The sequence below is a fragment of the Manis javanica genome, chromosome 4 (assembly GCF_040802235.1).
Source record: "Manis javanica isolate MJ-LG chromosome 4, MJ_LKY, whole genome shotgun sequence".
In the NCBI taxonomy this organism is placed as follows: domain Eukaryota; kingdom Metazoa; phylum Chordata; class Mammalia; order Pholidota; family Manidae; genus Manis; species Manis javanica.
The window spans coordinates 134,014,158-134,038,907 of record NC_133159.1 but is presented as its reverse complement, the minus strand read 5'-3'; the positions used below and the strand labels follow the sequence as shown (position 1 = coordinate 134,038,907).

General features: G+C 38.1%; 1 protein-coding gene across 8 annotated transcripts in view; it reads right to left on the bottom strand.

Moving 5' to 3' along the window:
- The window catches only part of SMG6 (SMG6 nonsense mediated mRNA decay factor), a 244,338-nt gene that overhangs the window by 84,212 nt on the left and 135,376 nt on the right, over positions 1-24,750 (bottom strand). For all 8 annotated transcript variants that reach the window (XM_073235026.1, XM_073235028.1, XM_073235029.1 and 5 more), the window contains one exon: positions 21,828-22,029. In XM_073235026.1, coding sequence (XP_073091127.1) covers positions 21,828-22,029 — 202 coding nt within the window. The remainder of the gene's footprint in view (positions 1-21,827; positions 22,030-24,750) is intronic.

Here is a 24,750-nt window from a genome sequence, read left to right as displayed (position 1 = left end):
ATGTGTCTAATATAGAGAAAACCAATTTTGTGACTCTAGGGAATCTGTCTAAAACCAGTAAGTGGGAATTACAGAAAGGCAGACTGTGTTCAGTTTGAGAAAGAACTTTTTTATAGTGACTGTCTCATGATACAATAAACTCTGAGAAGTATCTGAGCAGAAGCTACGATAAGGACACTGGGAGACTACTAAATTAGTTTGAAGATGGACTGTGATGTCTTCTAAGGGGCCTCCCAACTCCCTGATTCTTTTGTAATCAGTCGGATCCAGTTTTATAATCACTATCATGGCAAACTATCTGGGATAGTTTCCTAAAGCATGTAACTTGACAGAAGGAACTTCCTTTACATGGGTGTTTCAGTGATAAACTTACCCAGTTTTTACTATTTAAAAATGTCTTTACACTACCAAAGAATAACAAAAGAAAAAATACATTGGATTTTTTCAAAATTTAAAATTCAAAAGAGATAAACAAAACTTTTGCAAATCACATATTTGATAATGGTTGTTTATCCAGAACATATAAAGAACTTCAACAGCTCAATAAGACAATTCAATTTTTTTAAAAAGGCAAACCATTTTAATACACATTTCTCCACTTTCATAAAATCTCTACAAAGAACTTTCACAGAACTGATTTCCTTTTATCCTCACAGCAGTTCTTGAGTTGGATAAGGCAGTTTTAGGTTTTCTAGTCTTATTGAAAAAGAGACAGAAGCCCAAAGAGGTTATATGATTGTTCAAGGCCACAAAACCAGCCTACAGCAGAGTCAGGACCAGAGCCCATATCTGACACTCTCTTTATTCCACTTGCCTTCCTTCGCCTCAAAAGTAAAAAGTCAATGCTTGGACATACCAAAGCCAATCAAGTGAGAAAGGAGAAATGATATTTTTTAAATATACACAATAAATAAGCATGGGAAAAGATAATGAACATCACTAGTCATCAAAACCACAATGGCTATTATATATAAATATATATATTAAAAAAATGAAAATAGTAAGTGTTGGTAAATATGTGGAGAGACTGGAACCCTGTGCATTGCTGGTGAGAATGTAAAATAGTGCAGCCATTATGGAAAGCAGTATGGCAATTCCTCAAAAAGTTAAACACAGTATTACCCCATATGACTCAGTAATTGCACTTCTGAGTATATATCTAAAGAAGTGAAAAGAGGGACTCAAACAGATATTTGTAGATCAATGTTCATAGCAGCATTATTCACAATAGCCAAAAGGTGGAAGAGACCCAAGTGTCTATCCACGGATGAATGGATAACCAAAATGTGGGGTACATGTATGGAATACTGTTCAGTCTTAAAAAGGAAGAACATTTTGACATGTACTACAACAAGATGACCCTTGAAGACATTATGCTATGTAAAATAGATGAGTCACAAAAGGATACATATTGAATGATTCCATTTATATGAGATTTGTAGAGCAGTTGAGATTTGTAGAACAGTCAAATTCAGAGAAAGTAAAATGGTAGTTGCAAGAAGCTAAGCGGGAGGGAGAAAATGGGAAGCAAGTATTTAATGGGTACAGAGTTTCAGCTAGGGAAGATGAAAAAGTCCTGGAGATGGATGGTGGTTATGAATGTAAACCATGTGAATATATTTAATGCCATAAAGCTGTATACTTACAAATGGTAAATTTTATATTATGAACATTTTAACAATTTTAATTTTAAAAATGTAATGAGTCTGTATTAAAGAATAGACTTTAACTAGAGAATACCTCATTTCCTAGCTGCTCACCTTCTTAAAATGATTGCTATAAGCATTGTCCAGCTTCTGATATTGACAACATAAGGAAGAACAGATTAAAGTTATCAGTGAACCAATGGCTACCCTGGGACTCTGGCATATTTGGAGCAAAAAGCAACCTAGGCAGACTTGTAGTTACTCCTAGACTTCAAGGTTTGATTCTCAAGGCCAAAAACTGTCCTCAGCTCTGTCTGTGAGATTCTGAGTTGAAGGAGGGAACAATGAAGTATTCCTTCAGTTGTCTGCTTATGCATTGGGCCCTCCAGAAAACAGAGTGGACCCTTAGTTCTAGAAGGCTAAAACGTGCCTTATATCAAAATGTAAGCCAGTGGCAAAGCACCAATTCCAACATTTAAGCTCTATGTCTACAGGACTTTAATGTTCCCACAGGGAGGATTCTCCTTATGTTGTGTAATCTTGAAAGGCAGAACTGCCTGTTCTTTAATGTTCAGTTTAGCCTGTGGGCTAGAAAGAACAGGCTGGATTTGAGGAGAATGTCTTCTTGGGCCAACTAGTGTTTTCAACTGTGTTCATCAAGGTCCCCCCAAAAAATATGGCTATGTCCCCACCAAAGTCAGAGGTAAGTGGTATCTCAGAAGGTTATGTTCCCTTGAGTCCTAGGTACTATGAAGTAATCAGACCCAACAGACATGGTTATCTTGAGATGTTCTTTATATTGCACTTGCTGTTCCCAAAGGCAAATCCCTACAGACCTCTAAAGTGTAGGACATTAAAAAAAATCACAAATTGGTATCAGGGTTATTAGGGTACTTGGTAGTCATACCTTATACCGAAGTTGTGAAATACTCTTTCCCCAACTCTGAAGCCCAAATCTCACCTGAGTGTGGAGTTTTGTTTTTGTTTTTTAATATCCATAACCCAGCTGTAACACTTCCTTTTACCTCTACCTGTACATCTGTTTCCTACAGAGTGCTGCTGCTTCAAGTGAGATGCGTGAGGCTTCTGTAGATGCTGGGAAACAAGATGGAACAAAAATGCTTCACACCTGGCTCCCAAATTACAGGAACGCTGGACTGGGGCCAACATAAGCTGGCACAGCACCAGCTGAAATGGACATCAATTAAGAAGCCTGTCATCTTTCAAGACTGCAAGGTCTTTTTTCACCCCGCAATCTGCACTGCTCCACAAACCAACCGCAGCACCAGTGGTAGAGTTTTCCAGATGGGATCATTTCCCTTAGATTCCACATTTGCAGATTTATTGCAGAACTTGTTTTTTAACCCCTCCCTTTGTTTTTGAAGGCTGAACTATTATTCCATATTACAGTTTTATCTTTAATTGAATTTATTTGTCCTTAGTAAAGGGAGAAATTTGTACCTACAGGAACAGAAAGAGCAAAGTTTTAAGCCTAAAACTTGACTAAAAGATGCATTATTTACAAACAGGCACCCAAATAACTGAGCTTAGTAAAGTCAGAAATTCTTCTCTGTACATATCACTCTTACTGGGGTCAAAGCCAGAGAGTCTTGACTAGAATGCATCATCCTGGAGAAATGGACAGACCTTGAGGACTAAAGTAGGCCTCCTCCAACCACCACATGCAGAGTTAGTGATCCACGTCATGTGCAGAAAGAAAAGAAACTCTGCTAGTGTCTAGTCAGTGGCAAATGCTGTTTAAGGAAAAACACAACAATTACAAAGTGACAAGATTCCACATACTACCTTTTCTTGACTTTTGTCCAACGGGACAGGATGTATTTTCTCTCCTGTGTTTAAGTGGGCTCCCCTGTGAAAAGAATTCCATGCAACATGAAAGAGTCCCATGATAAATAAATATCTCATCCACATTTAATGTATGTTCTGAGAACTGAATTCCATTGCCTCAGGGGGCTGCCTGTTGTTGCCACTTTGCTTCTCATGGCAGAAGCCTGTATGGCAGAGCCCTGACTAGGCTCTGCCGATGCTTGCTGGAAAAGAGTCCAGCTGGAGATGAAAGAGCTCTTCAAAGTGGGTGACTCCTTAGAGGCTATCATTTTAGGGCTTGGGAATGATTACTTATCACAAACAACTTCAGTCTGGAATATACTCTGGACAAGAAGTTGGCCTGCCCTCTTGGGTAATCCATTGGAGTTTGCAGAGCTGGAGAGGCCTCAGTGGGTTTGGAATGATGACAGAAACTGAAGAACCCAGCTGAAGGTAAGAGCCCAGAATCCACATCATAGATGGTGAGAGGAGAGAGAGAAGAAATTAAAAGGAGCTTCAGACATCTGTCTGCACAAATCGGTCTTGGCCCACCCTTCTTCCCCCTCTTTTATTTTAAATAAACAGCTTCAAAAGGGGTGGTCCTCACATTTTTTTGCTGACTAAGATCTCAGTTGCCTTCCTTTCCTTTCCTTTACTTTAGAAACCTCTGGCTCTCAGCAGTTCAGTCAAAACTTAGTCTCTGAAGTGAAAAGACAAGCCAGACTGAGAGTAAATACTTGCAACACATATATATATCTGACAAAGGACTTGCATTCAAAATATATAAAAGGCCTCTTAAAACTCAGTAAGAGAACAAGCAATCCCATTAAAAAATAGCAAAGCAACACAGAGAAGACAAGTAATAATTCTACAGCATCTTAGTACGCTGATGGACAGTGACTGTAATGGGGTATGTGTGGGGGACTTTGTGATGGAGGGAGTCTAGTAAACATAATGAACCTCATATAATTGTAGATTAATGATACCAAAAAAAAAAAATAGCAAAGGATTTGAAGACATTTCATCAAAGATACACAAATGCCAAATAAACACATTAAAAGACACTCAACATCTTTAGCCATTAGAGAAATGCAAATTAAAACTGTAACAAGATACCTATTACAATGGCTTAAAAAAAAAAAGCAACTGTGGTACCAAGTGCTGACAAGGATACAGAAGAACTGGAATTCTTGTACACTGCTGGTGGGAATGCAAAATGGTACTGCCACTTTGGAAAACAGTTTGAAAATTTCTAACAAAGTTAAACATACACTTACCAAATGACTCACTCATTCATTCCGAGGTATTTACCCAAGAGAAATGAAAGCAAGTTTACATAAAAATCTAAACATGAATATTTATAGTAGTTCTAACCACAATCACCCAAAACTGCAAATAACCCAAATGTTCATCAACTGGTAAATGAATAACAAATTCTGGCATATCCATACAATGAACTACTACTGTGCAACAAAAAAGAACGAAGTACTGATATCGGGAACAACCTCGATGAATTGCAAATGTATTATGCTATGTGAACAAAACCAGACTCAAAAAGCTAATTATTATATGGGTTTGTGTAACATTCTGGAAAAGGCAAAGTCATAGAAACAGAAAACAGATCAGAGGTTGTCAGAGACTGGGAGTGGGGATTTTTTTTTTTTTGGTGATGTAAATGCTCTGTATCTTAATTGTGGTAATGGTTACATGACTGTTAAGTCAAAACTGTATAACAAAGAGTGAATTTTAATGTATGCAAACAGACAAAGAAACAAACAAATCTTGGTCTCTGGGAAAGGGGATGAACTGGAGAAACACACTCCATTCTGTGACTGAGGATAACTGGGAATGCATACAGCTAGAGTGGCACAGGGCTGACACAGAGCCCACTTTTACCATGAAATTGAAAACATTAAAACATACCCAGATTTTTGTTGAAATAAAAGTAACTTTAGAAATTCAGATGGTGAACAGATACATGAAAAGATGCTCCACATCACTTGTCATCAGAGAAATGCAAATTAAAACCACAAGGAGATATCACCTCACACTAGTAAGGATCACCACCATCCAAAAGACAAACAACAACACATGTTGGCGAGGTTGTGGAGAAAGGGGAACCCTCCTACACTGCTGGTGGGAATGTAAACCAGTTCAACCATTGTGGAAAGCAGTATAGAGGTTCCTCAAAAAGCTCAAAATAGAAATATCATTTGACCCAGGAATTCCACACTTAGGAATTTGCCCTAAGAATGCAGCAGCCCACTCTGAAAAAGACATATGCACCCCTATGTTTATCGCAGCACTATTTACAATAGCCAAGAAATGGAAGCAACCTAAGTGTCCATCAGTAGATGAATGGATAAAGAAGATGTGGTACATACACACAATGGAATATTATTCAGCCATAAGAAGAAAACAAACCCTACCATTTGCAACAACATGGATGGAGCTAGAGGGTATTATGCTCAGTGAAATAAGCCAGGCGGAGAAAGACACGTACCAAATGATTTCACTCCTATGTGGAGTATAAGAACAAAGAAAAACTGAAGGAACAAAACAGCAGCAGACTCTCAGAACCCACGAATGGACTAACAGTTACCAAAGGAAAAGGGACTGGGAAGGATGGGTGGGAAGGGAGGGATAAGGGCAGGGAAAAAGAAAGGGGGCATTATGATTAGCATGTATAATGTGTGGGGGGGACATGGGGAGGGCTGTACAACACAGAGAAGACAAGTAGTGATTCTACAGCATCTTACTATGCTGATGGACAATGACTGTAATGGGGTATGTGGGGGGTACTTGGTGAAGGGGGAAGCCTAGTCAACATAATGTTCTGCATGTAATTATAGATTAATGATAACAAAACAAACAAATTTATATATATATATAAATAAAAAGTAACTTTATACTCTTTGTCCCCAAAACTTTCACTGTTGAAGAGACAATGCAATCTTTTTACACAGATAAAAAGCTACCAAGTCCCAGTTTGGTTTTCCTCCTCCCCTCTTATTTCTTGTTTCATTTGGGCAGAGGGCTGTTTCTACAAAGCATGTGCAAGTTTAAAACTTATGGGGGAAATTAGAGGTTTAAGCTACCTGGAGGTGTGTTGGCCTAAAAGGGTTAATGTACATTAACCTAAAAAAATATATCTTGATACATTAAAAAAAATAATAAACACCTGCCAAGCTCTAATTAAAAGTATTCAACAAGATATCTCTGCCATGTTGTCATTGAGTTCAAAAAACAAAGCATACCTGTAATAATAATGTTTCTTTTAATATCATTATTATTTAATAATGGAATGATGGGGTTGGGTATCTCCAAAGGAGCAATATTTTGAAAGAAAAATTATATATACCTCTTATAATGCAGTCCAGGACCATAGGGAGTGAAGCCACGTCGATTAAGATGTGTGTTACAGCAGTACCTGGAGAGCTGTGAAAGCAGTTAACTTGAAAAAGAGAACATATTCCCACTCTCATTTAGTGGTTTGTCTTCACACCTCTGCTTCACAGCTTAATCCTTCTAGTAGTTCTTGGGTGCTTCAAGGGAAAGGAAGGAAATGGTGCTTGGAAACTATAACTAAGCTAGAAGCTCTTAGCTCCCACCTCCAAAGAACACAAGCATGTAAGCATAGGCACACATACAAATACAGAGAAAGGGTTTGTTGTTTTTTTTTCCATTTAAATGGAGGAAGCTGCCATGTCTACCTCTATAAGCAAAAATATTAATCATCCACCGTCTGGTTTTAATCCACATGCTACTGATCCTGCATCTGAATGTATTGTTATCAGGGGAAGGAGCATTTCTGCTCAATCTTATTCACCAGCCAAAAACCTGAAAATGTGAAAACCACATTGGTGAAGTGCCTTCTTAGGGACCCAGAAAATTCTGAACTGCTGTTTTTTTTTATTGTTTTCTTCTTTTAAAAATGATGAAAAAATGTGAATTTCAGAGGGTCTGGAGGGGAAAAAAAGAAACAGCTCAAGTTTCAGGTCCCTCATATCTTGGACTGACATTATCCTCAGGGAAATTAGCACTTTCTCTTCTGTATTTCCCAAAGGGGATCCAGCCACACAACCTGATTGATATCAGCCTGTCAGAGACAAGCTTGGGCACCCAGGTGCATCCCTTACAAGCATTTACAAATCAAATGGCAAGCCCAAACAGCAAGCCTTTGCCTCTGGTCTCCATTCTTCTGGTTTGTGCTTTGCTAGCAGTAAAAGCAGGGACTAAAAAGGCATCTGAATGAGTCTAAGCATGCTTCTCTCACTGTCTGTGCTGAAGACCCTTCCCTCTCCTCAGGCTCACCCTAAAAAGGGTCTTTCAGCCAATATGGGGGTTTGAATGTCTTCAAAGCCATTAGTCACCACCCTTGCAGTCTCACCCGAAACAGTGAATAGGGCCACCCATGACACAAAAACTCTGGCAAGATTAGGGGATAGCAAGAGCAGAAGAAACCACGATACCCCTGAGACTCAAACGAGAACAATGACTAGTGCTGGTAGGGAGCAGACTGACAGAGCAGACAGACTCTAACCAGGCCTTGCTCTGTTTTCAATGCAACACAAATGTTTTCCATTAGAAGTTCCCTGCCCCACAAACACTCATACATGCAGCTATGAAATCCACATACTTAACTTATGCTTTTCTGGCACTCTGACCTAACTACCTCTCCTGTACTTCTGGGGCACAGCAAAGTTGAGAGCAAAGAGATTCCAGTACCACCTGCACAAAGGTAAGGGGAAGAGAATCAGAATAAGAAGCATGCTTACTAAGTACCACCTAACTGAATGTTAATAACTGAAAGGCCAAAGGGAGGAAGGGAGAAAATAAGGAGAGAAACAAGTACTGTAAAGCTCTGGCTCTTACTGGTTGGCTCCTATGCTTTCAGCTTAAAGTTTGGCTTTACTGCCTAGTAAAATCTACAGCTGATCTTCATCAGGAGGTGTTGGTCTCCATTAAAAGCAAAATGGGCAAAAGCCTCAGAAAACTCATTACGAAGTCTGCAAAATTCTAGTACTAAGAAATCAGGGAGTGCCGGCTGATCAGTAACCCATATTTCAAACACTCAGAATCAGCTGAGTATTGCAATTATGAGAAGAAGCTGAACTAGAAATCTTTAAACCATCAGCAACCATCCTCCTACCATCTGTAGAACCTGGCCCAGGTTCATTTCTAATCATGGTCACAGAGGTGGGGACATGTGGATGTACAGTTAATTAATCTCTTCCCTTAAAAAAAGAAAACCACAAATAAGAACTGAATGAACACAGGAAAAAAAAAAGAATGAACACTGAAAAGAGGGGAAAAAGTGAATTTTTAAAGTGCCATGTAAAAAACAAAAGGAAATCCCCTGTTCAGGCAGTTCTAGAGTTCCCTAATTGCACAAGGGCAAAGGACACCTCCCCCAACCCATGTGTATGCCTTGTTAAGCAATTGCTCAACTTACACTCATTGTGCAATTCCAACTTTCCAAAGCTTTTTGCTGCACATATGCAAAGCACGTTTTCCACTGCACTCTAGAATTAAGAACAGTTTCTCATTTTTCTCTCCTTCACTTTAAAGGCAGCTGTGTGCATGAGCATTAAAAAAATATATATATATTGCTAGATAAGAATTCACTACAAATGAGGTTTTACATTAGTTCATCTGGTTATTTCTGAGTTTACTGGTAGTTAAGAAACATTTGGATTTACTCTTAGGCAGCTAAAGATTCATTTTTGTCACTGACAATAATGATATCACAAAAAATTGTACATGAAAACATCAACCCTTCAAAAGTCTTTGTTCCAAATAACTGCAAGTCTAGAATATTTGGAGCACTTAAAAGCGGCAGTCCCTACTTTATAGACAAAATTCCAATGGAAGCCTGGGTAAGTCAACGTGTGTTTTGTTAATCACAAACCTCTCTTTTTAGAGAAAACAAGTTAAACAATCAGCAAGAACAATAATGGTGTATACAGAGATGAGGAGCACATGACAAGAAAACCCAGAGGTCATACAGGAAAAGACAAACTTGACTCTATAAAAATTATAAGTTGTACATTGTAAAAAATATAAACAAGATTATAAAACAAGCTACAAAACACATAAAATAAAACTAGATATAACTATCTGCAGTGTATAAAGAACTTCTACATATCAATAATAAGTAACAATATAAAAGTAAGCAAGGCCATAAATACCCAAGTCAGAGAGGAAGAAATACAAACAGGCAGCAAAAAGAAAGACAGGTCCTTTATTCCACTAGTAAACAAATGCAAGTTAAAGTGAGATACATTTTTTAACCCAGAAGATTAGCATAAATTGAAAACACTGAAAATAAAACACAATAGTGGGGACAGTATGAAGAAACAGACACCTGTATACTGTTAATGGGGGTGTAAACTGGTATCATTTTGAAGGGCAATCAATTAAAATAGTAAACATGTCTATCTTTTGACAAAGCAATCCCACTTATAGGAATGTATTTTATGAGACAGTCCTATAAATATACAAAGGTTTAAGTACACAGAAGTTCATTTTAGCACTTTTCATCATAATAAAAACTGGACATAACTAAGTACCACCTAAAAGACACTGGCTGGGAATGTAAATTGGTGCAGCCACTATGAAAAACAATAGTTTCCTCAGAAACTTAAAAGTAGAACTACCATATGATCCAGCAACTCTACTTCTGGGTAATTATTTGAAGGAAATAAAAACACAATTTGAAGAGATAAAAGCACCCCTATGTTAACTGCAGCATTATTTACAATAACAAAGATACAGAAGACATCTATGTGCCCGGCAATAGATGAAGGAAGAAGATCGATCACACACACACACACACACACACACACACACGATCACACACACGATCTCTCACACTCACACACACACACACACACACACACACACACACAGAGAGTGGAATATGATGAATGGATAAAGAAGATCGATCACACACACACGATCACACACACACACACACACAGAGTGGAATATTGCTCAGCCATAGAAAAGAATGAAATCTTGCCATTTTTGACACCATGGATAGACCAAGAGGGTATTATGCTAAATACATAAGTCAGAGAAAGATGAATACCATATGATTTCACTTATATGTGGAATCTAAAAAACAAATTAACAAACAAAATGAAACAGACTCACAGACACACAAAACAAATTGTTGGTTACAAGAGAAGGGAGGGTTGGGGGCATAGGCAAATAGGTGAAGGGGATTAAGAGGTGCAAACTTCCAGTTATAAAATAACTAAGCCATGGGGATGTAGTGTATAGATAGCATGGGGAATATAGTCAATAATATTGTAATTACTTTGTATAGTGAGATGGTAACTAGACTTATCATGGGGATCATTTATAAAATGATCTGAGCTTATATAAATCCAAGATAATCAAGCAGTAATTTAACTGCCTATTAAATTAAAAAAAACAATACTCTTCAGAGGAAGGTAACAAGATCCAGAAGTGTCTCAAAAAATCCCACAATGTCAAGGGATTTTAAACAAAAATCACCAGATACAAAGAAACAGGAAACTGCAATCCATATTCAACAAAAATCAGATATGAGATGGCCCAGATGTTGGAACTGGCAGGTAAAAACTTTAAAGCAACTATTATAAATATATCCAAAATATGAATGGGAAAAATGTTTAAAGAACTAAAAGAAAATACGATCTTGATGAATAAACAAATTACTGTCAGCAGAGAAAAATAAATTACAAAAAAGAACCAAGTCAAAATTCTTGAATTGAAAGCATAATATGAAATAAAAAGTTCACTGGATAAGTTTAACAGTATTTTAGAAATGTCAAAAGAGTCAGTGAACTTGAGGACAGATCAATAGAAACAAAGTAATCTGAAGACTAGAAAAAAAAAACACTGAAGATAAATGTGTGGGACTATGTCAAAATGTCTAACGCACATATGTAATAACAAAAATTGGAATTCTAGAGTTTGATGAAACCAGAGTGAGGGTCCCCAAGTTTGATTAAAACCGCCAACTTAACAGATCCAAGAACAACAGTGGACATCAGAGTAATATAAAAAGAACTACACCTATGTATATCTCAATCAAACTTACGAGAAATAAAAATAAAAGGAAAATATTCAAAACAGCATTCTCAAAGATACATTACACAGAGCATAGAGAGGCACAAGAATGCTAATTTCTCAGGAGAAAACAGTAGGTGCCAGTGTAGTAACAGAACCACATCTTGAAGATGCTGAAAGAAAAAAACTTCAATCCAGAATCTATATCAAGTTAAAAAAAAATCTTTTAAAACCAAAGAAAGAAAAAAAAAAAAACAAGAGACATATCAGATAAACAAAGGCTATAGAAATTTTTCAAAAGCCAACCTGCTGCTTATGTCTGTATGTATGTAAATGAAAACTTGCATTTACAGAAAGGATGGAAACTTGGACCTACTTAAAAGAATGAAGAGCACTACTAAATAAGTGGATAAATATAAAAGTCCATTTGTTTATAATTTACTTAAAAGACAACTTTTAAGTAGAAATGATAACAAGGTATGGTAACGTTTATAACATATAAAAATAAAAGAAAAGACAAGTGCACTAAACAAGAGGGAAGAGGTAAATAGAATTATATTGTTTTATGGTTATTACATTTGTGAGGTGCGATGCAGGAAACAGGAAGCACAAAGTATAAGTATAAGGTGTGAAGTGTATGAGGTACAATATTGACCCTAAATATATTCCAAAAAAGTAAGGATGCAAACTGTTAGTCCTAAAACAACTAGGGGATAAAAATTTTAAGGATATAGTTAAGAAGACAAAAGCAAAAATTTCTTAAAATAGAAAAATCACCAATCATAAGGGAAATTTTTGAATAAACTTTATCAAAAGTAAAAACTGTTTAAAAAAAAAAAGCCAGCCATACACCATGAGAAAATACACACAGAACATACATTTGACAAGGATTTGTGTCCAGGGTACATAAAGAACTCTTACAACTCAATAAGAAAACATTAATATCCCAATTTTAAAAAACAGGCAACAATTTGGACATGTCCCAAATGAGGATATATGAATTGCCAATAAATACATGAAAAGTTGCTCATCCATGATTAGGAAAATACCAGTTAAAACTAAAATAAAATACCACCTCACACTAACCTAGAATGGCTAAAATTATAAAGACTAGAAGTACCACGTGTTGGCAAGAATGGAAAGCAACTGGAACTCTCATACATTGATAGTGGGACGATAACACAATGCAATCACTTCAGAAAATAGTTTGGTAGTTTTTTTTTTAAATTAGAAAGTTATATGACTGAGCAATTCTACTTCTAGCTATTTACTCCCAAGACATGAAAACAAATATCTACAGAAAGACTTGTGTTTTAATGTTCACAGCACTCTTCATTACAGCCAAAAAATGAAACAACCAAAATATCCATCATCGAGTGAATCAGACAATGGAATAGCCATACAATGGAATACTGCTCATCAAAAAAAAGAGCATGAACAACATGGATGAATCTCATAGACATTATAATGAAAGAACAAACACACAGAAGTACATACTGCATGATTCCATTTATATGAAATCCTAGAACAGGCAAAACTAATCTATAATGAGAATAATTAGATAGGTGGTTGTCTGGGGCAGGAAGTGTGATTAGGGAAATTAACTGCAAAGGGTCACTCAGGAACATTTTGGGGAGATGGGAATACTCTATTTCCATCTTGATAGGGGTGGTCCTTACACAGGTGTATACACCCATAAACCCAAATGTATAATTTTATTATATTTAAATTATATGTCAATAGGTTGGCTAATAAAAGTAAAGGTATTAATTGTAAATAAAATTTAATTTTTTCAGGTATGTAAAATTATGAAATAAAAATATACTATTCTTTTACATATATGAGGGATTATATTACTAGAGAAAATAGAAAAGGATAGAAAAGGAAGTACTGAGGCAGAAGTTTACATCAATACTTTTCTCTTAGCCTCATACAAGTTCTCTTACCAATTTCAATTTTATTATTACAGCCCATATTTACTAAGTCCTGAGCCAAACACTGTTTTATGTGTATGTGTATGTAGTTGGACAGGCCTGCTTACATCACTGACCTTCAGATTTTTATTCATCAGTTATCTACATCAGCTACCTCCAAGAGTTGCTAATCTGTAAGAAATCCTGCCTGCAATGTTAGGAGAACAGGACATTGTCCTGAGCTTCTGGTCCTCAGAAGGTGCATTACCATAACCACTCCTAGATTTTTTTTTTGTCCTTGGACATACTTCCAAAACAGTGCAGATAATCCTATATATATATTCAGTCCTTTTTAGAGAACTCTTAAGGGTTTGTCAAAAATAAATCAAGTTCTCTCTCCAAAAGTTCATATTCTAGACACTCAGGTATCTTTGGACCCCAGGGCATTCCAAGATTTGAAAAACATCCAACCCAGAGAGAAAACAGCAGGTAATTTCAATTTGCGAACCTCATATGAACTTTTTACTTTGTTCATCCTCAAGAACTATTACAGGAGATCAGATAATCTCTCCAAACCAGGTCAATAGTTCCCAAGCTCCTGGTGAGAAACGAAGCTCCCACTAAAAATACAAGAACTGTCAAATTTGGGAAGAGAACTGGAAACACTAAGCAATATGTTTGTTCAACCACTCAACTACTGTATTTATATATATAATTAAGAGTGTGTGCTCTAGACTTGGATTGCTTGGATTTGATTCCTTCACTCTTAGCAGTGTCATTCTGGGCATGTTCTTCCCTACAGTTCAAATTTCATTAGGACTTTTGTGAAATTTGAAGGAGATAATGTAAAGTATTACAACAGTGTCTAGCACATGATAAGCACTCACTGAATGTCAGTTTTCTTTTGTTCAGGATCTTCTTGGGAAAGGAGACCCAGACATGTTCATATATATTCATTCAAACATATTCATATATATTCAAAAATGTAACTTCTTTCTGAAGAGCTCAGCAACTGTCTGGCAACTTGGAAGCAAAGTATATAAACTCTCAGGTAATGTGTTCTACATTCCAAAGTTAAAGACAGAATTAGGAAGACTACTTATACCAAAAAATCTTTACTATTTTTACTTTGGCCAAAATATTTGCTTGATGACTGAAATCCTGGCAGCCATCAAATTCCTAAAACAGTAGTTCTCAAAGTGTGGAACCTAGACGATTAACAGCACCTGCAATTGCGTGAAAAAGAAAATACATATTGTAAGCAGTCCTAATTTCTACATCTCAAATGTGGAAATCCTCAAATAATTTGAAATCAATACCCTCACAATCAGTTTACTCTGGGCCTCTATGAACTGCTACCATACTAAATGGGAAGTGCCAGAGGGTGGAATTTCTTCTTGATATGGTAGGCCATGGCTATGGGAAGAAAATCAGAAATTGCCAGATTGTTTAAATGAAACAGAGACTGGACACGGAAAACTAGGTGTGGTATAGTAGCTCTACTATATATAGATGAGAAAATGTAGAAAATATATTCATTTAATGAGACAGTAAACCACCTGGCCTCCTCCCCATTCTCTATAAAGAGTGGTGACTTTGTAATACAAACTTGTATTAACCAACTTTAGATTTGAGAAGGAGACTGTAAGTAGTATTTGTAGACAAAGATGGAAATCCAGTGACAATCTACCTAACCTATTTTAGGGCAAATATCAGACCTGAGTAAACCTTTCCTTGTTTGAAGAAATATAAATGGCCAGAATAAATTGTAGAAATTGAAGTTGGGGTCTTTGAAGAGTATCCAACATACAAAAGGGAGAACACAGCACAGAGATAGAAAAACAAAGTGTATTTGTGTATGTGGGGGGGATGTTAGCTGAAGAAGATTGCCTACTTTATTCTTATAATTGAGATTTTTAAATCATAGACTCTGTGAGGTATCCTAAAAGATGAATGATAAAACAAAGATAAAAAGGACCTGGATAAAAGGCAGGCAAAAATATAAAGGTTCCAGGGTAAGATAGGGAAATAACATAAGAGAACAAATAATGCAATAGCAAACTTAAAAACTGAATTAGAAGAAGTAAAGAGTAAAATCAGCACTATAAAAATCTGAATCAATTAGAGAGAGGACAAACTTGAGAAATCCTCCAGAATGCAGAGGCAAAGCAAAAGGGGATTAAACTAATCATGACAGAAAAAGAGATGTACAGGGTAAAGAATGGAAATCCAGTATATCAGGAGAACACAAAGTATTGAAAATAAGAATATTAGCAATCAAGGACATGAGACAAAAACTTTTTGGTCCAAATAAAACTGGATCTGCTTATTAAAAAGTCCATTATGTACCATGAAAAATTAAAGTACAGAGCCCAACATCTAAACAAATTCTCAAATAATTTGAAATTCAAGACAAAAAAAAAAGTTTACCTACCAAGGAAGAAAAATCAGACTTTTCTTCAATTTTCCCTAACCATTAACACAATGGAATAATATCTATAGTTTCAAGGGGGAAAAAATGTTGACCTAGGCTAAGTTGCCATTCATGTACAAGGGCAAATTCCAAATGCCAAATATTTAGAAAGTAGTCATGAAGAATGTCCTTGATATACTGCTTAATGAAAAGAGCAAAGAAGAGAATGTATACTATACTATTTTGATCATATATATGTATATATGTGTAACTATGTTTCAGTGGCATAGCAGTGGTTTAAAAAGATAAGTATCAAATTGTTAAAAGCAGTTGCTCTCAAGAATGGCTTTTAATTTATATGACTTTGTGAACTGTTTGATTCTTTTGCATGACTGTGTATTAGTACTGTATTTTATGAGTCACTTCAATTTTTAAAAAGCATCCATCCATGTTGTTGTTGATGAAGAAAATTCCTCAATGTTGCATCTGAATAACAGATGAATCAAGGTAAAGAACATAATAAGAATGGGGAAGCTACAGAACAAAGACTGAAGGAGAGTATTAAAAACACTTAACATAGAACTCATTCTAAATAATTATTATAAGTTTAGAAACAAAATGCAACTGTGTGAAAAAGAAAGTATGTATTGTAAGCAGTCCAAATTATACATCTCAAATGTGGAATAGTCAACAGTTGGGTTTTTTTTCATTCTTGATATTGATACTTTGAGAATAGAACAAATATACATTTCAAAAACTTAGTCACTGGTAGCACTTAAATATTTTCCATACCACAAAACAACAAAAGCAATATTTCACACACACACACACACACACACACACACACACACACACACACACACACACCAAACATCAAAATATGTAAAAATCATAAAAGAACAAACCTTATACTGATACACTATATAGTCTCAATTTTATGAAAAGAATAAGAACATACATACATGCACAGGGGAGAAAAAAAGACTGGAAGGACATATACTAAACTATTAACACTGATTGATTTTAGGTGGTACTTTGTAGGTGATTTTTATTTTCTTGTGTTTTTCTGTATTTTCTCTTTCAAACATTTTGGGGTAAGTATGTGTACAACAAACAACACTCCAAAAGTGTCATTTAACAAATAAACAAGAAGTAAGCCAGTAGTTTCAAAAGTTGGACAATTTAAGACTCATCTTTATCTTTATCTAAATATTTTATCAACGACCCAGTTTCCTGGGATCCTACATCCAGAAAGAAAGCAAAGATGACTGTAAGGATGAATGTGATGTGATGTGTGACTTAAAATTTATTCCCTAATCAAGCCTAAGAGTGTCCCCAACATTAGCCTGTTGGAAAGTAAGGGGAAGAAAACAATGATCACACAGATTAATCTACTGGGGGTGCTAGAATGAGGACTGTTCACATTTATTTGTGACATAAATGTTTTGGTACCATTAAGTAACTAGAGCTATAGAGCCTAAGGAAAGACAGTGCCTGTCACTAAAAATAGATCCTTTTTTAGTACCACCTGCAGCTATATAGTCACATGCATATATTTTGAAGATAGTAATAAGCTTTTTTTGATATTGACTAAAGCACAACATGAACTTAGCATCTATCTCCTAAAACAGTTTCTTTTTCTTCACTTCTCCTATCTGCCTATAGAAATGTTGGGTTTTCAATAAGAAAATGCATGTAAAATGCTTAGCACAGTGCCTGGAACATGATTATTATGGAAAATGTCACACATATACAAAAGTAGAATACTATACAGAACTCAATGTACCCAGTGTTCAGATTTAATAATCATCAATATTTGGCCTTCCCCCCAATTTTTACTCCTATCCACCTACAACCTCAAATTGTTTTGAAGCAAATCCTACACATCAAATCATCCATTAGAACATGAGATTTTGAAGTCATGCAGACAAGGGTTTTACATCCTACACTTCCTTACCAGCTACAAGATCCTGGGTAAGTAAGCTACTTAGCCCTCTGAATTTAGGTGCCTATCAGCCATTCAAAGCATCTAAGATCACTTTCTGTCCTTTGTTTGGCTCTACTGAGTTTCAACATCTGTGATGTTTCTCCCAAAATGTAATCAGCTCCACTCTACTGCTTTTACCCTAATGTGTACTCTTTATTTTACTTGTGGCTAATCCCAGGAGCAACCTGTTTTCTCACCTCTTGCTTATCCCATTCCTCGGTTGCCTACTGTGGTTTATTTTAGGCAGAATACTAATCCTACAAAATGTTTATTGAATCAAAAAGATCAAAGGTAAATGAAGCAAGTTTGGGGAAGACTGCAAAGGCTATCCTCCTTGCAATATATACTACATTATAAGCTGCAAGAAGTCTTGAGGTAATGGGTTCTATCTAAGATTATCTTTATCTACATGATTATGAAACTGTTTTTTTCACCTCACAATTAAGAATCTATAAAACTAGAGTTCCACAGAACATGCCTGGGAAATGCAATGATATGTTATTATCAAATTAGTGTTCCTTAAGAAGTGCCTTCACTGGGATACTACCAGATCAATAGAAATTTCCAGAGTTCCTCAATTTCAGGTTCAAATTAACTTGTTGCTTCTCACATCTTTGTATATGCCACAAACTGCCTCCCAAACTAGGAGGATGTTTGCCTTATCTGTCTGGATCTCTCATGTTGTGTGCATAGACAGTATAATGTAGACATGCTCAGTAAATAGCTGTTCAATGAGCATCAAGGCTGGACCAAGCATGTGATTAATTTGGACCAGCAAAGAAATTGCTCATGTTGTTGCTACTGACAAAATCCGTGAGATATGTTACATTTTTTAGCAGTGAACACTAGAAGCTGGAAAAAATGTCTATCTTTTTCAGCTTTCTGAAAGATTACAAGTTCCTAAAGATTCCCTCTGACACACCTGTACTAATCTTCTCGGTCAGCCATGGAGATGACCTGTATGTGTTTATCATCATTTTTCACTTTTCTCTTGAGCCTAAGTCACCTGTTTTAATACACAAAGGTACTAATATCTACTTGGCAGGCTTACTGTGAGGACTCAATGAAGCACTATATGAAACTACCTAGTCCAGGGACTGATTCATGCTAGGTATTCAAGAGCTGTTATTTTTCTCTGCCATGGTCAATAAAGCAGAGGAAAAGAAAAAGGAAGACAGGTAACATCTTAGAGAGGACAGCTAAGGAAGACCTCTCGACCAAGGTGACCTTTAGAAGGGAGTGAGAGAGCCACACAGCTCTGTGGGGACACAGTGTTCTAGGTTAAGAGGAAAGCAACTGCAAAGATCCTTAGGCATTAGTGATCAGCTTGTTTGAGGAAGAGCAAGGACACTGATGTGACCAGGGCATCCTGGGTGTGAGGAGACCAGGAGGAGCTGAGGTCAGAGAGCCGAGGGTGGAGGTGGCATCAGATCACTGAGGGCACTGTAAGCTGTTGTTACAACTTTGGCTTTTACTCTAAGTGAGAGGAACAGTATCAGAAGATTTTTAACAGAGAAATGACACGATCTTATTGATGTTTTAAAGAAATAGTTTCAGTTGCTGTGCTGAAAATAGACTGGGGAATAGGAGAGAAGAACTAGAGAAACCAGTTAAAAGGCATTTTGATGAAGTGAACTAGGGTGCAGTGGTACGAAAGAGTTGTATCTGCATTTATTTTGAAGGTAAAGAAGACATGAACGGATGATGAATTAGATATGGAGGTGTAAGAAAAAGCAAGGAGCCAAGAATAACCACAAGAATTTTGACACGAGCTACCCAAAAGTCAAAGGTGCCATTTACCAAGATGGGGAGACTGAAGAAAGACTAGGTCTGGGGGAAAGAAATTCAGAAGTTTGGATCTGGAGATGTTATATCTGACATACCTATTTCACAATCCTTGAAGCAGAGACCTACCTTAGTCTCAATGAGTTGCAACTGCTCCAGGTAGTCTGTGAATCACTACAACAGGCTGAGGGCATGGGCTGCTGGCTCTGCATTCTTCTCTGGCCAGATCATATGCTATACTATATCATATGCTGTATCATATACATGTACTCTATTATATGCTGACATTAAAGCTGGGATTGCTGATAAGACCATAGAGCTACAAAGTCTGAAACTGGTTAGGGCTCCTTCCTTGTTCTGCAGTAAAAGATAGCTAACCCAATAGCCAACTCCCAAAAGTACCCTGCAGAGTCAAGACTACCTTGTGATCACAGTAGAACAGTACTAGGATCCCCTGGCCCAAATCATGGTTCTCCAATTTCTCTTCTAACTCTCGTAACTGAACATCTTCCACAAAGCATACTTTTTATGTTAGTTGTCCTCAGTCTCACATACTACAACTCCCACGGTTATCCCCTTCTGAGACTAGAAGAGCAGGATTTCATTCCAACTTTTCACTGGAAAAAGCATAAAATGAGTATACATCTTAGGAGAGAGAGGTTCTTATATTCCTAAGCTCCATTAGTTATTAAATGCATCCAGAATGTATGGGTTTTTGATATTTCAATGTCTGGAACCTTTACCTACTTACAGAAACTTAACCAAAAGAACATATGCTATAAGGAATCACTTCATGGTTTATAATAGTGCAAAAACTGGGAACAGTCCCTTGGTTCAACAAAGCAAAGACTAGTTAAAGAAATCTTGGCATATAAAGAATACTAAGTGATTATCAAAAATTATTCCATATAAGAATATATTAGGTATATATTCCATATAAGAATATCCCATGTAAGAATAGTATATTCCACATAAAAATAAATTAATTCCATGTAAGAACATATATTAAGTAAAAAAGGCAGATTACAAATAGTATGTATAATATGATCTCCAGTTTTATAACAAACAAAACAAAGTGGGTGTACACTAGAAGTTAAATGTGATTATATGTGATCAGCAAAAATAATAGTGATGTTGCCAATGGATAGAGGGATTGTAAGTTTTTCTTTTTACTTGTTCACAATGAACATATATTCTTTTCTGCTAATAACAAGTTTTAAAATTTTATAGTCAGTATAAAATCTCTCATATTTGTATTTACATTTAGAATTTAGTTTTTATTATCTGACATTTTTTAATCTACTACATCTCTATGTGTACTTCATGTAGGTCAAAAGACTTCTTCCTGGAGATGGAAGCCATTTCTGGACTCTTCCCCAAAGACCTCTCCCCAAAGGAGTGTGATGTTAACTCTGCAAAGAGGTCAGTCACAGGGTTCTCTCGCTCAGCACAGGAGACTCTGCTCCCAGGGTCTCTGGGTGCTACTTCCCCAGCCAACAACGACTACATAGGAATATGAAGCAGAACAGACTGCCCTACTCTCCACACCTGGCTGAGGACCCAACTGTTGAGCAGAGACTAAGCGTTTCACAGTCCCCATCAGAGCAACAGGCAATAGGCTTTGTTTTCTATAAACAGACAAGAAGAAAGTTCAGGTTAAAACAAAGTCCTCAGAGGAAGAAAAATAGAAACCAGGCAGCGGGAACGCTTCATATTCCTAAAGGCTTTTTTTTGTAAGTTAACACATGGTGTCTGCTTCTCTCTAGTCACCTATTTATCACTCTCCTCCTAGAGAAGGGAAAAAGCCTTGGCTATTTTCCTAGTGCAGAGTTTTGTGGCTGGGGGGAAGAAGGAAAGGGGGGAGGAAGGAGGGTGCTTTAAGCATGATGCAAACCATTTGGAGCTGAGTGAGAGCACTGCCAACACAAGCTGCACTATTTAAACAAGTGAGGAAATGATCGTATATACAACATGCCAGCGAGCGCACACACACACACACCAAAGGAAGTTAAGAGGGCTTTTTTTTTCAGGACACAGAGCTGGATGTCAGCGGCTAAAAGGTCGATATTTTCCCTTAACACCCTTCTCAATGACTTAATCATGTTCCGTTTGCACAGAAAACTTCCCAAGAATAAAAAAGTCTGGAGAATTAAGAGGAGGGGTGAATGGGGAGGGATGCTTGGCCTGGGGCTGACCTTATCCGAGGTTTTCTCCACGTAGCAGGGGTCCTGAGGGGCAGCCAGCAAGGGGACAAAGCCTGAGAGAAGCCGATCCTCTTCCAGGATAAGAAGGGTGAGGTCATCATCTGGGTCCTTGTATAGTGGCACTTCAGACTGATTGACTGCAGTCAATATGTTACAGAAATCAGCCAGCATCGACCATACATCCACAGCAACCCTGGGAGAAATAAGGTAAGAAAAGATGAGCAGCTCTAAAAAGGGACCAGTTAAAGTAGTCTAAGCACCTGTGAGCAGGGAGGCATTTGTGGCAAATGTGGTATACAGCTGGCATGTGCCAGGAAATCTTACCCAAAAAGGTAGGATACAAAATTGCATCCATGGCAGCAATCCTGTGAGTGTGTGTCAATCTATGCAAAGTTGAAACTGATTAGAGGGAGGCTTTAATCCTAACCAGAGAGGAAAAAGAATTGAGAGATTCAGCTGCCTAATGCAGGTCCTGTCACCTTTCCAGACAGTGTGCCTGAGACACTTACTCAAAAGCTCTAGACACTCAGTGCCTGAGGCAGCTCCCATAATTCCCCCACTCCTGTCCAGCCAAGTATATGCCACATAGACAGCAACAGAGCGCCAGTCTCCCCTCCTCCCACACAGCCAGAGGGGCCAGTCACACCATGGAAAGAGTCATATGGTTTTTTGCCCCTTGCAATGCTTTAGAAATCTCTTCCTATCCATAAGTGGGAAAGCAAATAATCACATATACACCCAGCAAAAACTTCACTCCTGGCTTGCCAAGACCCTCCTGGGAAGGTAAAGCTTCCCATGTATTTCATAGCAGTTGAACCAGTATCAGTGCCAACTTGGCCATCCCACTGCCTCTCTTTTTTCTCACTTAAGCAAAGCTTAAATATATGGTGACCAACTGCTCTGATTTGCCTGGTACTGCCCAGTTTGAGCACTGAAAGTCCCATATCCCCAGAAACCCCTCAATCCTGGGCAAACCTCAGTCCTAAGTACATATTTCCTAGGTCCTGGTTGAACATGGGAAGAAACTCTGAAAATGCAAAGTCTGGCTCTCCCTGGTTCAAACTCTAGGGCAGAATTAGAAAAAGAAGGTTAATTTCTCTGTCACCACCATTTGTCAAAAATCTGTGGTTCGGATCCCTGCTTTGGTGGGTGCTAAGGATCCTTACAGCTTTCTTTCTGCCTACTCAGGACATAGCTCAAATAGCTAAATTGTGGTCCAATCCAGGGCCTGCCATATCCACAGACATGGCTTTCTTCTCCAGAGGATCACTTAACCAAGAAGTCTGGTACATTTAGCACCCTATGAATGCTAAATGGTACTCCAGAAGGAGTGAGCTGCATTGGAGAATTAAAAAAGAAAGCTTTACAATTAGGTTCAAGAGGTGGAGTGGCAAGAGGCAAGGAGCAAAGGGAGCTATACGAATGAGCTACATCCTGGAATCTTCCCAGAGGAGTTACTGCGCATGAGCCAAATCTGCTAGGGAGGGGCCTTAGACTTAAGCAGTTTGTTTCTCCTGGAGGTTTGGAACCTTTGGTAGATGGCAGAACAGAGGGCATTCAAGGGATGTGCCACTGAAGGTGATGCTGGGGGAGAAAGTGGAGTAGAAGTGTGGGGACTCCCTGACTGATTCCAGGTGGAAGGAGCCTGCACTGGTTTATTTACTGTAATCACTGCACTAGGAAAAGGCAATGAAATGAAACATCTTGTTTTCAAGAGCGTCCTGGGAACCAGGCGGAACATAGCCCCATTAATCACACAACGGCACATAATCAACACACGTGTACTGCAGAAGTAACTTGCTTCAGAGGCTTTGCCCAGGAAAAAGAATATGTTTGGGAAGAATCACCAGAGGGACAAGAGTTTTCTAAAGTCTCTTTGCACAGACACCAACAACCAGACTCATTCACAAAGCTCCATCTTTTGGCTCAGCCAAGTTTGGCTGTCAGAAATGTTTAAATATGGAAAAAAATAAACAGTTGCAACACGTTTCTGTGCAGAGATCTGCCTGAGCCCCTTTGTGATGTAATGGGAAATGCAGCACTCAGGCTACCAGCTGTAGAATAAACAGAACTTCGAGGGTTAAAAGGAACTGAACTTTCCACGACCCCATCTGCAGAGAAGAAAATAATAAGAGGAATGATGCACTGCCCCACAGCTCTGATAGTTTATCCTCTGGTCCCGGCTGCAGAGACAAGCACCGGATGTGATAGGGCTGCTCAGGGCCGCCTCCGAGGTTAGTGCTGCCCATGGGAGACGCACAGAGAGGCTCTTCCAGCTCCCCACTTCCTCCCCCAGTGCCCTGCTGGCCACTTGAGCCCACTGCCTGAGTCTGATCCCACAGCGCTGGTGAGTTCTGGCCAACAGGCACTGCTCGACTGCAGAGCAGCAATTTGGAAAATAAACAGGAAAGACAACAGTGAGAAGGAAGAAGGTGAAAAGTCTCCCAGCTGAATTCTTGGCTTGGGAGCCTTGGTTGGTGCTGCGCAGGTCAAGGCTGCTTCAGGACGTAGTTGGGGGTGGGAAGGTGTGGGTAGCAGCATGCCCAGCCAGGGAGAGGAGGCAGAAAATTACCCACGGCTGCCACAGTGGGAGGCCCTACATCCCTCTCTCATCCTCCCACCCCTACCATCTTGGATCCAAGACGAAGAAATATGTGGTACCATGTGGTTCTCATTACCATGCTCCCCTGTCCCCTAAGGCATAAACCAAAACTGACTCCTCCCAGAGACTGCTAGCCACCACTAGGGACCCCGGCCCACATCTGCCTTTTGCCCATTACCACCCACCTTGTGCCAAAACCCTAGGACTCACTGCAGACATGAAATGGATGAGAGTTCCTATTCCAGTGTTGATTTGTAAGACAGCAGCTGGTGCCAAAAGACATAGGAAGTATCCTGAGTTCCCAACTCAGAA